General features: G+C 42.2%; 1 protein-coding gene across 1 annotated transcript in view; it reads right to left on the bottom strand.

Annotated features, from left to right (window-relative positions):
* LOC116398341 (sickle tail protein homolog) overlaps positions 1-14,361 on the bottom strand; it is a gene marked incomplete at its 3' end in the record, with an annotated part of 79,965 nt that overhangs the window by 46,339 nt on the left and 19,265 nt on the right. The window contains exon 2 of the mRNA XM_031874565.1: positions 7,915-8,249. Within this exon, the coding sequence (XP_031730425.1) occupies positions 7,915-8,249 (335 nt within the window). The remainder of the gene's footprint in view (positions 1-7,914; positions 8,250-14,361) is intronic.

Below are 14,361 nucleotides of genomic sequence, written 5' to 3'. Positions count from 1 at the left end.
GCAAAATGGCCGCCACGCCACCTCAAGGTTCTTCGATGAAAGCGCTCGATTTTGATAACTTTTCATCACAAAGGTCTTAAGAGCATCCTGACCAAAGGAGAAGTTGATCGCATAAATTCTCTAGGAGGAGTTCGTTAAAGTAGGAAGGCTGAAAAATGCAAAAACTGACAAAAAGCACAACTTCGCGGGTTTACTGTAGCGCCCCCTAGTAATTGAATGCAAAACAAATCTCAGGGTATGTTACAGCATGCGATGTGCACATATGCTGCAAATTTTGTAATTGTAGGACAAACGGTTGAGAAGTTATGTGTAATGATATTAAGCCACGCCCCTAAGAAGTTTATTGGTCTATATCTTGTAAATGCTAAGAGCTATCAAAAAGCTTTTGATAACTTTTGATGATCTACATCCAATAATGATCCACAACGAATTTGGTAGTAATCGGACCCAGCATGTAGGAGGAGTATGCAAGAATGTGTTTTACACTAAATTCAATATGGTGGAAAATCTAAGTTGGCGGAGCTTAGGGGTCTGAGAGGCTTTTTTTTAGATCTAGCGGAGGCGGACATGTGTGTCGAATTTCAAGTCAAACGGACATACTGGCCGAAAGGCATCACCAGTCCGATTTGTAGGGGGCGCTAGAGAGCCATTTTTTACACACAAATATGCAAATTTTGGCAGCAGAGTTTCTCCACCAGACCTGACATGTGTGCAAAATTGGTGAGTTTTCATGCATGGCAAGTACCCCTACAAGCTCCATCCCCACAAAAATAAGAATCATAAGAATTAAAGCTGCGAGCAGCGATGAACGGGCCCTCGCAATCTGCAGCGCATCGGGGTGCCGGCGGGACTCCAGCCTGCGCGTCCGAGAACGTCCGCGACCTTCGGAAGGCGCGTCCGCGAGCGAGACGTTTTTAATCCCACGTGGACCACCTGATGTTGGAAATGATGCTTTGCAAATAGTCCGATGCTTCCTGTATCCGCTGCCTGGCGCTACAGAACACGTGCAAACATGCATTATGTTGCTCTGTGTCAAGTGTAAACCACATGGTGTAAAAGTAATGTAAATCGGAGGAGTTTGTCACAAAACGCAGATTTCCTTTGGCCAGCAGGTGGCGCTGTGAGTATTAGTGAAAATTAGCTCGTAGCCATCCTCAGGCCATGATTGTTATCAAGCATGAGAAGTTTGGGACCGTTTGGAACAAGTCCAGCTGAGTTACATCAGACATTTCCATTAGCCAGTAGGCTTTGCGGGTTTACTGTAGCGCCCCCTAGTGGTCGAATGCAAAACAATTCTCAGGGTATGTTACTGGATGCAATGTGCACATATGCTGAATATTTTGGGAATTTAGAACAAATGGTTGAGAATTTGTGTATTGATATTTTGCCACGCACCTAAGAAGTGTATTGGTCCATATCTTGTAAACACAAAGAGATATCAAAAAGATTTTGATCACTTTTGATGATCTAGATCCACTTATGATCCACAGCAAATTTCGTAGAAATCGGACCCAGCGTGTAGGAGTTCGCAAAAATGTTTTTTTTCACTAAATTCAAAATGGCTGACTTCCGGTTGGGTTTAGATGTTAGAGCTCCAGGGGCTTTTTTGTCAGTCTACATGTGATACATCTGTTTACCAAATGTTATACATCTAAATTTTATATATAGATAGTGAAACGTACTGCGAGGGCTGCATCGTCGAAATATTGTATAAATTCATACAAAATTGAAAATGGCAGACTTCCGGTAGGGTTTAGAGCATGGTCCCAAGAGACTTATATTTAAGTATCCATAGGATACATGTGCCTATCAAGTTTCATACATGTAGCTCAAACGTAGCACTGGGGCTGCTCTTTTGAAATGTTGTAGGGGGCGCTATAGAGGCAATTTAAAATGGCCAATAAAGAAAATCATATAAACTATTTCTTCCAATGACCTGTGACACATGTACAAAGTTCCATGAGTTTTTGAGCATCCCAACCCACTAAACCATCAACTTTCTTTTTCATGGCAAACGATGCGTCGCCACAGCAACAGCGTTCAACGAAAACTCAAAAAATTCATGATGATGCATCATCAATGTCTTAAGGCTATCCTTACCAAATTTTAGACTCATCAGGTCACCTGGCTAGGAGAAATAATTAAAAGTATAAAATATGACATTTCCTTTAGCCAGTAGGCGGCGCTATGAATTATTGAATTTTTTCAATTGAAGTATGTTTAGGCTTGAAGTAGCATCATGCAAAATAAGTTTTGTGCGGATTGGATAATGTACCTTGGAGTTATAACAACTTCTAAGAACTTATTTTTTCATAAACAATGAGGCAAAATGGCCGCCACGCCACATCAAGGTTCTTTGATGAAAACTCTCGATTTGATAGCTTTTAATCACAAAGGTCTTAAGAGCATCCTGACCAAAGTAGAAGTTGATCGCTTAAAATCTGTAGGAGGAGTTCGTTAAAGTGCGAAGGCTGAAATCTGCACAAAGTGACAAAAAGCACAACTTCGAGGGTTTACTGTAGCGCCCCCTAGTTGTTGAATGCAAAACAAATCTCAGGGTATGTTAGAGGATGCAATGTGCACATATGCTGAAAATCTGGTTATTTTAGGACAAACGGTTGAGGAGTTATATGTATTAATATTAAGCCACGCCCCTAAGAAATTTATTGGTACATATCTTGTAAATGAAAAGAGATATCAAAAAGCTTTTGATAACTTTTGATGACGTAGATCCAGTAATGATGCACAGCAAATTTGGTAGTAATGGGACTAAGCATGTAGGAGGAGTTCGCAGAAATGTGTTTTACACTAAATTCAATATGGCGGAAAATCTAAGTAGGCGGAGCTTAGGGGTCTGATTGGCTTTTTTGTAGCTCTAGCTCAAGTGGACATGTGTGTCAAATTTCAAGTCAATCGGACATACTGGCGCCGCCAGTAGGGGGCGCTAGAGAGCCATTACTTAACACAGAAAGATGCATTCTTTTTTAGATGGCTATATTCACCAGGCCTGACAAGTCCCCAAAATTTGGTGAGTTTTCATGAATGGCAAGTCCTCCAACCATGCGTACGTTTCCCCAAACGGGTACAATATCAATAGGGCCTTCGCGGCCCGACGTTGTCGGTTGCTCGGGCCCTAATAATCTCAACTGTAATGAAGTTTCTCTCGATTCGGTCCAATCTATTGACATCACTTGTGCCCACAGGTGCACAAACCTCCCCGGAGTTGCATGATGGAGCCTCTATTGTGACATGTGGCGTCCTAAAGGACAATTAGCTTTAGGTTTTATTCCGCCATACAATTATTTAAAAAAAATAGTTCTATACAATTGGCTTACAGTTCATCACCACTCCAAAAAAAAAAGCCTGCTGGGACTCGTATAGAAAGCAATTCCACAAGTCGGCATAAAATAACTCATGTTTGGTGTATTGGAACGAGGCCGAGCGGAGGAGTAAACAGTAACGCTTAGTTCATAGTTTAATTGTGGATGTTGTGGGTCATGTTTTACTTGTTGCCAGAAGTTAAACGGGGTTTGGCGCTCCACAACTGTCCGCGTGCGTCGCCGCTCGACAGACAAGCGAACAGACCCGCATAACGTGGTGTTTACTCAGCAGCTCTTTAGCCCGGCTCTGCGGACACAGAGTGAGGTGTTCTGCACCAGTCAAGCTGAACGGAGGCGAGAGTGTGTTACAGAAAAAAAGGAGTTCACGCTGCTCGTTAGTGTGGTTTACTTTTCTAAAAAGATGTTATAGATTTGAAGGCTGTTTCAGAAAGAGCTTCGGTTAGTGGACATGTTGCTCGTTAAAGTTATGATTCAAAGAGGTTCAACTAGCTTACCTGGAGGCAGAGGCTGGCAGTGTGGATGTCGCTTCAAAGTTCTCACTTATTAATAAGTTTCGGGGAGGGGGGGGGGGGGGGGTAAAGCAGGTCCCAACTCTTCACGGCAATTTCAATGTGTATTTCTTCTACTCTATCGGACTTTTTGGTCGCTATCTACGGGCTGTTTCTCCGTGTCAGAGTCAGGTGCGCTAAACCCCACCTCTCTTTGCCTGCCCCTCTCTCTCTCTCTCTCTCTCTCTGTTTCAACAGAACTCCACCTCAGTACATAATGCTGGCTCTACCAGTCTGACTAGAACAGTCCCACTAGACAGCTTTATGGCACAGGACACGAGTCTCACTGTAGCGAGTCAGGACAGCTCCAGCCCCCCTGCCCTCACTGCAGTGGACAGCAGCACCTCAACACACACACACACACACACACACACACACACACACACACACACACATAAAAGAAACAATCTGAATGTCACAGACCCAATGTCTATCTGTCATTTCTACACAAAGACACACACACACACTCAACAACTTGCACTGCTGGAGGCAATATTCCTGAGGTCTGCAAGATAAGATGCAGGAAGCCAACTCTTTCATCCAGTGTTGCTGTTAAAAAGTTCAAATTACATTTCAACATGGTTATTAATAGGTATTAATTGGCACACATTATTAATCCATTCCCACTCGCTCAATTAAAAAAAACGAAGAGCAAGGAATCGGAAGCAAGCGAGCTCGTGCCTTACATACAAACCTTCTTACCACTGTCACATGGCAGTAAGGTAATCGAGCTTGTAGTTGTGTATCTAGCCATGGTAGGCAATCGTTTAATAGCCTGCAGCCGTTTAGAGTACTGACGTCTCCTTAGGGTATTCCGGGTCTTGCCCTCCTTAGCAAATCACTTTGTACATTTTTTTACCACATTTATCGCCAGACAGGGGACGTTTTAATCATTCATGGCAGTGATGACATGTATCGACGCTGAATGACTATTATTGTGTTTATTGGAATTGATTTATTGTTATAAATAAGCCGCATTTATGTTTCGCTTTTCTTGCCTTAGCCACGTAGTAGCCAGCATGGTGCCACCTCCTTACAGCCATCTGGGGTTCATATATCTTAACAAGGGCACGTTGACATGTAGCTTGCAGCTTCTGATTAGTGGACGACCGCTCTACCTCCTGAGCTACGTCAAATTGTGCTCGATATTTTTGGTGCATGTGGCCTCCACATTTGAAATGGTGTGGAACCGCCACGACAGGATATGAAAGTCATCAATTCAAGACAACAAGTCGATGCAAAGTTTTTCCGCCTAAAGAAGGTCTGTGTGCACAGCGACAACACGAGACAGATCACAAGCAAAGAAGTGGTATACAAACTGGTTCAGAACCAGCTACTGTCTTACCTTCAGCAGCGTTTTGTACTAGTTCAAGTAAGTAAGGCAAGTTTATATTATTTCAGCAACAAGGCAATTCAAATTGCTTTACATCAAAAGACAAAGTAAAAGAAACACATCATGGATGGACATACAAATATGTCAGTCAATTGAATACATTTTTCATTTGTGTGCACGGAGATAGAGCTCTCATAGAAAACACAGGAACGATCAGACACGACAGTCTTCAATATGTTCAGGCACTTGGAGATAACTTAGTCCAGAGTTTGCCCCTTATAGTGTGTGGGCTCCATCACATGCTGACTCAGTACAAAGTTCTTTAGTGCGTCTGTCCTGGGGGTTGTCAACATGGATGTTAAAATCACCAACAATAACTGCACAGTCAAAGCCAATACAGAATATAGACAGTGCAGTGCTTGGCAGTGTCCTTTTTGTGTGACTTGGTGGAGTCGCGTCAGTCACATACTGGACTCTCAGCCCTAATACACATTCGCCAAATGACCACAGAGATATTTGACTCAAAGCCAGCTGATGACCTGGTGCTGGATCAGCAGAGACTCAACAAGGGACTGGGAGGGGCATCTTCTCCATATCCCATTCAGGAAGCTGAAGCAGAGGACATGTAGTGAGGGAGACACCGACAGGGATTACGTTTATTAAGACCCCATGGTGAGTACCAAACTCCATCTCCTGGTAGTCCCCCGAGTACCTAACGTGAAAATTATGTGCACCCCTGTATATATACATATATTGTATTCATACATGTACCTCTAAACCATCGTAACAGTAATATCTCAACCATTATTATTAATAAACAGCAGACTAATGATTCATCTAAAGGGCACACAAACTTTCCAGAATGCTCCACAAGTCAGGATCAAATCAAAAGACGGGGAAATGAAAGCTAACATGTAAAGGCCTACAGTATATATCATCTTAATACTAAGTTTATAAATGTACATTTCATTGACATCATACAGAAGGTCGTATTGCAAACGCAAAATTGGAATCATTGAAATTGGCAAAAAAAAATTAAACCAACAAGCTTTTACTACGAGATGACCTTCCTCGTCTTATATGTCATGTCCACCTTATCGTTTCACTCGCTGCTGAAACCGCCCGTACGCTGGTCTGAAGGCTGCGGGAGGCGCTCACATTCTCACTGCACCTTCCTCCTTCAGAAATACCAGATTATGTGAAGGAAGTTCTTCGGCCGACTGTCTTCACCACCACCAGTGTCTAGACTCTGGGGGGAATACTCCTGAACCATGACATCTATACCCACTGAATAGAACATGTCACAATGGGGTCTAAGTGCCTAAAACACTTCATTGTGACCCATGTAATACATTTATTGTTCACTCTAAATGAAGTCTCCCCTGATTGAAATGGCGCATGCATGATTTTTGTGCGTATGCATGGTTCATACATCTGGTCCCTGGCATTGTCCTCCAGAACAGACAGCACTGACTCCCCTTTTCCCAGAGCTCCCTCTACACGTGTCAGTGGCCATTTTCATGTCTCTGTAATGCAGCCAAATAGGAAATAAGCTGACTGGATCCCGAGGCATAACTGTGAGCTTTTCCTATATGCTTGCATCCTCTGAATGAGTCATGTTTTATTTATGTATTCTTAACAATTACTAATTTGAGGGGAGCTCATAAGCTCAATATAGTAATTTGAGGGAACAAAAATAAGCAACTTGTTGGTACAAAACTGCTGCATTCATGAATAAAAGTCAAAGACATCAGCTTAACACTGTCTAACCCTCCCCCCTTTAATCCTGAAGGTTAGAGGTCCACATCACAAGTTAGCAGAGAGCTCCTCTAAAAATGTTTTTACCCTACAATGTATACATCGATGGAATCAGTTTATTAATCCATGTGCTCAATGTAGCGATCCATTCACAGGGATTGGAATATTGTTTTGACCATAACCCCCAGGGGGCTACATACACATGAAACTGCTGTAAAAAAAACAACACATTTTTCTGGAGGTCACGAAATGATTGACAATTGAATCCATATGAAATATATTTCAAAAAACTTGCATAAAAACACATCAAACTGAACGTAAACGTTCTATGTATTTTCTTTTTATGTCTGTGTCATAGTTAAATGAAAAACATTTGTCAAAGGATAATTATTTCGCTTTTCTCTTTACAAACATGGAACATCCATTCCACATACAAATCAAATCACAACGGAAAAACAAAGTGAAGAGGTGCGTTGTCCAGCATAGACCTGCCAATACTAAAGGGAAAGCACTGCCATTAGTTTCCCTGAGGAAGAGCAGGGGGGCTTTTTCTAATACAGTGTAGTGGGGAAACAGTCTTATAGAGACAGATTATTTTTTTTACCAGTAATGTGTGTGTGTGTGTGTTGAGCAGCAGAAGTCAGCCGGCTCAGCCAGTGAAGAGCTTTAGTGCTCATGCTCTACGGGCCGCAAGACCTGTAAGCCCTAAGGAAGCCAGAAAACCTCTTTGGTGGATGCACCCAGTGAACATCTTTTATTTGAACCAATGGGAGACGGTATTCATTTTTCTCCAACTTTATTTACCCAGGGAAGTTTCTGATGTTAAATCTTCATTTGTGAAGAGAAAGTCAACAGAGGACAGCAACACCCTGCTCCACATTCATTTTGTTCAACACTGGGAGCTTAATGCATACTGGCACAGCTTTAATCTCACCTGTTCCCTCATGCGGTCCTGGTGTCCCAAGATAATGGCAGCATGGTGAGGATACTTCTGCCTCAGGTGGTCCAGGAACACCTCCTTCTTCCTCTCCACAGAGTGCTGCATCATCCGGCTATCCGGCTGGCCGTCCCTGCTGCCGGCACGAGCAGCAGTGACGTAGCTCCGAGGTAAGGTGCTGGGAGAGCGTGGAGCCGAACCACAGGCGAAGTCTGGGTGACAGAGAAGGCTGCTGTGTGTGTGCAGGTTCTTCTGCAGCGTCTGCTCACTGCTGCTGTCCACATCAGTAGAAGAACAAGAAGAAGAGACTCTGGACAGGGAGTTTCCTGGATCTGGAGGGTGATAGGATACAAAAGAGTACAGAGAAAAAGGAATTGATGAAAGAAAAGAAAGTGTAGGACAGGACAAGAAAAGATGGGACAGAAAAAAACATGACAGGATGAAATGTATAGCTACATATCAAAATGTGCACAGATGTCACTGTTACAGTGTGTCATCCTTTATCACTCTCATTTGACAAAAACTCGATATGTTGAAATATTGAAGATATGTATACATTTTGCCGTGTCTTTTAAGCTCACTCAGTTTCACTGAAAGTCCAACTGTATGTTAACTCTGGAGAGATCTAATCATGTGACGTAAACCCATGTGTGAATAAGAAGATGACAATTGTGGAAACCTCTGTAAAACTTTCCCAATAAAATAGTTTTCCTTAAAAGTGAATTTTCTTCCACGCTTACATTTAAGCAATCGCGACAAACCAAACACCAAGCTATCTACCACTTATATTTAATCTAATGATTTTGATTTTACATAGTAATTGTCAGCATTTATCTATTGTGGTAAATGGTAATTGGAAATGCATTTATATAGCGCCGTTCTAGTCTTCTGACCACTCAAAGCGCTTTACACTCCATGTCAACATTCAACCATTCACACACACCTTCATACATTGATGGCAGAGGCTGAAGATGCTAACCTGCCCATCAGGATCTAATCTAAATGCTCATTCACACGCACTCGTACACCGATCGCACAGCCATCGGAGCAATTTGGGGTTCAGTATCTGCCCAAGGACACTTCAACATACGGACTAAAGGTGCTGGGAAATCTTGGGATTAGTAGACAATGCGCTCTATCCCCTGAGCCACATCTTTCCAGGTCGCTAGGGCAGCATGCTTAGCAGGGTATTCGAGATGTCCTTCCCCCCAGCAATGTTTTCAGGCTGTTCCTGGGGGACCTAAAGGCGTTACCAGGCCAGACGAGAAATGCAATCCGTCAAGCGTTATCTGGGTCTACACCACAACCTCTTACCAGTTGGACGTGCTTGGAAAACTTCCAAAGGGATTGCGTCCAAGAGGCTTCTGGATCAAATGCCGAGAGACACCTCAGCTGGCAGATGGCACCTTGCATGGTAGCTCCTGTATAAATGTTTGTGAATGGATAAATGACTTGTAGTGTAAAAAGCGCTTTGAGTGGTCGGAAGACTACCATAGCGCTTTACAAGTCCATTAACCATTCCATTTCACTGTCTGCCTGATCTGAACCCAAGTGGTACTTTGTTATTGGAATTCTTTACTAGCCATTGATGACACCATATTTGTGTATAAAGCGGTTTATAAGTGTACAACAACACCCTAGGCCAAAGATTGATGATTGATTTTGTGGTTGTATAATCAGATTTAAGGCCGCATGTATTGGCGCAGAGCTGTCAACTGATCACCACCTTGTGGTGGGTTGAATCAGATGATGGGAAAGGCTGCCAGACAGACCTGGTAGTGAGGTTAATCTGGGTAGGTATGACTGAGGCCCCTATCCAAGAGGTCTTCAACTCCCACCTTTGTAAGAATTTTTTGTGCATCCCGGAGAAGGTTGGGGACATGTCATCGGTGTGGGCCATGTTCAAAGCCCTTGAACTCCTGAACCCAACCAACTCATCCTCCACGGAGGAGGCAGAGTTTGAAGACACTTGGGGGAAGACCTATACCACCCATACCCCAGTAGAGGTTACTGAAGTAGTAAAAAGGCTCCTCGATAGCGAGGCGCCTATGGATGAGATTCGCCCTGAGGCACTGAAAGCTCTGTACATTGTTGGGCTGTTTTGGCCGTTTCGTCTAAGGTGCGGGAAAGGAGTCTCCGACCGATTGTGGGATCCAGGGGGTAATGTGGATTCTGTCCTGGCTGTGGAACTGTGCACCAGCTCTTTACTCTTGCAGGGCTGTTTTTGGATTGAGCGAGTTTGCCCAGTCTACATGTGTTTTGTGGACATGGAGAAGACTTACGACCATGTCCCCCGGGGAGTACTGTGGGGGGTACTGCGGGAAAATGGGGTACTGGGGTCCTTGTAGAACCAAAGTGAGAGCTGGGACCATATGCTTGGCACAAAGTCAAACACATTTCCACTGGATGCTGACCTCCAGGGCAGTCCCTTGTCATCAATTCTGTTCGGGACTTCAGCGTAATATTCTGGTTTTAGCCTGTTGTTTGTAAGGATCAGTTGCTGTGTGGTGTCCATGTTGTTAATGTGCATCAGTGTGTGGATAAGTGCTGTAATAATGGAGGAACAATATGCAGCCCTGCAGATTATGAGAATAACAGATTCAAGGAAGCTAAAAATAAGATACAGCACAGCATTCATTCAACTTCAGATAACACACACGCAGCTGGAGATGGATTGTCACTGAAATATTGTGTGAGCAGGGAAGTGGAAGAGTTTATGTAGGCTAAGCATCTGAAGCCTGAATAATACTGTTCTCGTGAGATGTCGATATTTGATCACACCCAGGGTGAGAAATGATACAGGACATAGATTGACAGAATTATCCGACAAGTTTCAAATAGAATTTGCCAGCACATGCATTCACCTGACAAAGTTAACAGCTGCTAGAAGTCAGTCACTTCACTGTTAATACAGACTATTACTGACACTAACACGTGTTTCTGTTCCACAGTGTATTTTCTAATTAAGTAGGCTATAAAGCTCAATAGAGGAACTGTTGTTAAAAATAATCTGATGTTTTTTTGAGGTATCAGCACTAGTCCATTTTAACCCCACACACAAGCAAACACACAGACAACATTCATGCCTGATGGCACTGAAGAGCCTAAGATGGACAAACTAATGAGCTCAGTCTAAATGCCACCGATCCAGCCCTAACTACAGGTCACTGCTGTGTCACTGGTGCTGTTTACAAAGCTATATGGCATTTTACATGGTCAGACCTGCAGGCTCCAACACGCACACATTAGTAAGAAATGAATTCACAGCAGAGGTGACACATCGATGTTATCAATTCAAACTCAGACTGGATGCCAACTGCTCCTATTTGGAGGTAAGCAAAGGAGAATAATTGTCCTCTTGCTCCATGGCTGTTCTATTTTGGGTTTACATTATTAATATTGTTAGTTAATGAGCTTCCTCATCTCCTTTCAGCAACAGCTAAAGGAAGCTATGGACTAAAATACCACTGAAACTAGTCAGTCAGTTCAATTGAAAAAAAATGTTTGCAAGAGGTTACACAATAACACTTATGTGAGAAATATACCAGAGAAAATATAGATTGACATCCCTGTGCTTTTTAATTGTTTTGTACTTCTTATTTAATGATTCAGTACGAGAGAAGGAAGGATATTTGTACTATTTGATCTCCCTGCTGGCGTTCATGCCTGGGTAAACTGGGGTGAATGTGAATTCAAATGTTGTTTTTGGAAATGATCACATGTTCTTTGAAAAGAATAGCTGCATATGAAGCAACATAATCTATTTTTTTTCAAGTACAGATTCAGTTACATGCTGCTGGGGATTGGTTAGTACATTTCTAACAGAAAGTCTGTCTTATGCTATCCAGTTGAATTATGAGGTTGTAGGATTCAGTGTTCTGGAGCTTTTTCAAAAGTGTCTTTTTTTTATATTATAACAAATTTCCAGTAGAGCAAAGATAGATACACAGTATATGGGCTCTCCTCTCACACACACACACACACACACACACACACACACACACACACACACACACACATATGTATATCTTTGGGACATTTGGAGTTGTCCTGGGGCTTTGCTGTCTGTAATGAAGACATGGTCACTCATGGATGGACAATGGCTTTTTAAATATATCTGGAAGGTTTTTTTTTTTACTGTGTGGTAGTGACAAAACACCAATAAAAAGTTTTATTACATATTCATGTGTTTAAAGTGTAATTTAAATATGGTAAAGAATGTGGTTATCCCACTAGGAACTCAACAGAACATGTCACAGAATGACAGTTGACACATATTCTCATCTCCCTCCCTTCTTGAGCTTCTGTAATGTGACGTGACATGAGTTGATCAAAACACTGTATACACTTTGAGTTTAAATCAATATAAAATGCTCTTGTCCACCAAGGAGAATGTTGGCTAAGTGACAATTTTTAAGTTCCTGTTTCAGAAAAACATGTCTTGGAACATCCAGTAGCAGTGACGTGTGGTGAGGTTCGTGGCTGGTGAGGCACTGACTCTTTCAGAGTCAGATTTACAAATATATGAACCCAATAGAGTAGCTTAAATCACCATTCAATTGGCAGCTTGCACATTGACTACTGGTTGTTTTTCATATTCCATATACAGTATTTCAGAAACCCGACCCGTGGACTCTGGCACGCCCCCTTCACTTCATTGAGGTACTGTTTGCCTCCCTTCTGTGCTTTTTCACTGCGTTTTAATGTCAGATCAGCAAGACTAAATACTAAATAGGTTCTACACATACGTGAAATACATGACCTATTCTATGGGAAATGAGAAAGCAAAAGACATGCGCTCAACTCAGTTGGTGAGGGATTGCACAATCTGAGATGAGGCACAGCTCGTCGCTGCCTCACCTCGCGTGTCTTCCTCTATTTGAACAGGACGTGTGCAAATTCAGCGATTTTGTTTTTAACAATACTTGATTGGAATCATACAGAAATTACATTTATAGCACAGATCAGTATAGAGAAATATTTATATGTTGTATTTTATCATTATTTGTTTTTTACTTTTCATGATGACAGGTGATGGCTCTGCCTCACCTGCCTCCCCTGACTGCACGTCCCTGTCCAGTAGTCATACCCAACAAGGACCTATTCCACCTGTTATTAGATCAGTATCAACAGCCATGTACACACCCTGGATGTCAGAGTAGGATTGTACCATAGTATTTATCACCTGCCCTTTCAATGAATGCTACACACACCTTCAGGAGCATCATCACAATAGTCTGTTGCTGTGGTCACGTTATAGATTCAGTAAGACCTGCAACTACATTATCCATATTACCACAAAGGATTATGGGGAATAGGTTGAATTTCATGTTGAACTTTTTGGGATGTTATATATTATTGTGCTCTGTAAAATGCACAGAAAACACGATGCATGTTGCACAGTGGTTCTTTTTCCAGTATCAGAGGGGAGTGTAAGGCTAAATATCTTGGAGGATATCCTCTCTCCTGTACCATAACAAGCACTGGTGGAACAGTGTGTGTGTGTGTGTGTGTATGTGTGGAAAAAGAGATAATGAGAAAAGACAATGACATAGTCACACAAAAGGATGAAGCAACCATGAATTGGTTTCCTGAAACTGCCTCTGAGGTTCCCCATCGTATGAATCCCTTTTTAAAATATCTGCAAAATTCAACCAGGCCAACATTTGATTCTGGTTTATAGAGCTGTAAATGTTGGATAGTCACAGGGATTTATGCAGGATAAACTTTTCACACTATTATTTTATTCAAGCCTGCAAGCTAATTTTGGGTCCCGCATTAATATTTGGCAAGCATCACCCACTAACAATATTTCCTGCTCAAGTGAACAATGACACATAGCTTCATGTTTAAGTTGCTGGGATTGTCCTCAGTGTTAAACAGGCCCACAGCCTCCTCTCATCAGTGACACACGGCCCACAACATAAACTGGCAGAGGATAAACGTAATCCGTGCAGTGCATTTAGTCCAACCTGACACAGTAACTGAGGCCAAAAACCTTTCTCCCAACATGACTCTTTCTCTCACCACATTCTGTTCTTAATGAGGCTTAAGCTGCTCTGAATGTAGTTGGTATATTGGTCACAGCAGGCAGCTGTTCTCAGTGAAAAAGCTCTGCTACAGCAGCTGTTTCCTAACACATTTCTCCAAGCGGTTGTCTTGAACACGACGCTAGAATTAACTTTAGTTATCACCACTGTTAATTTGATCTGTTTAATCTCTTATCAACAGGACATAACAACACTTACACAAAAGAGTCCCAAATAAATATGGTAGTTTTTCCAGTACATTTCTTAGATGATTAGCAGTGGGTTTTTTTTATAGCTTCCTTACTTCATCAAGCCTAACTGTCATGTCAGTCAGTCAACACCATCATAAGTAAACATTTGACTGTAAAAAGGAACTAAGCAAAGCATACAGCGTGCCGGATCCTTTTTGATTCCA

Source organism: Anarrhichthys ocellatus, unplaced genomic scaffold (assembly GCF_004355925.1).
Source record: "Anarrhichthys ocellatus isolate YVR2014 unplaced genomic scaffold, GSC_Weel_1.0 scaffold82, whole genome shotgun sequence".
Taxonomy (NCBI): domain Eukaryota; kingdom Metazoa; phylum Chordata; class Actinopteri; order Perciformes; family Anarhichadidae; genus Anarrhichthys; species Anarrhichthys ocellatus.
This window is presented reverse-complemented; position numbering and strand designations above follow the sequence as displayed.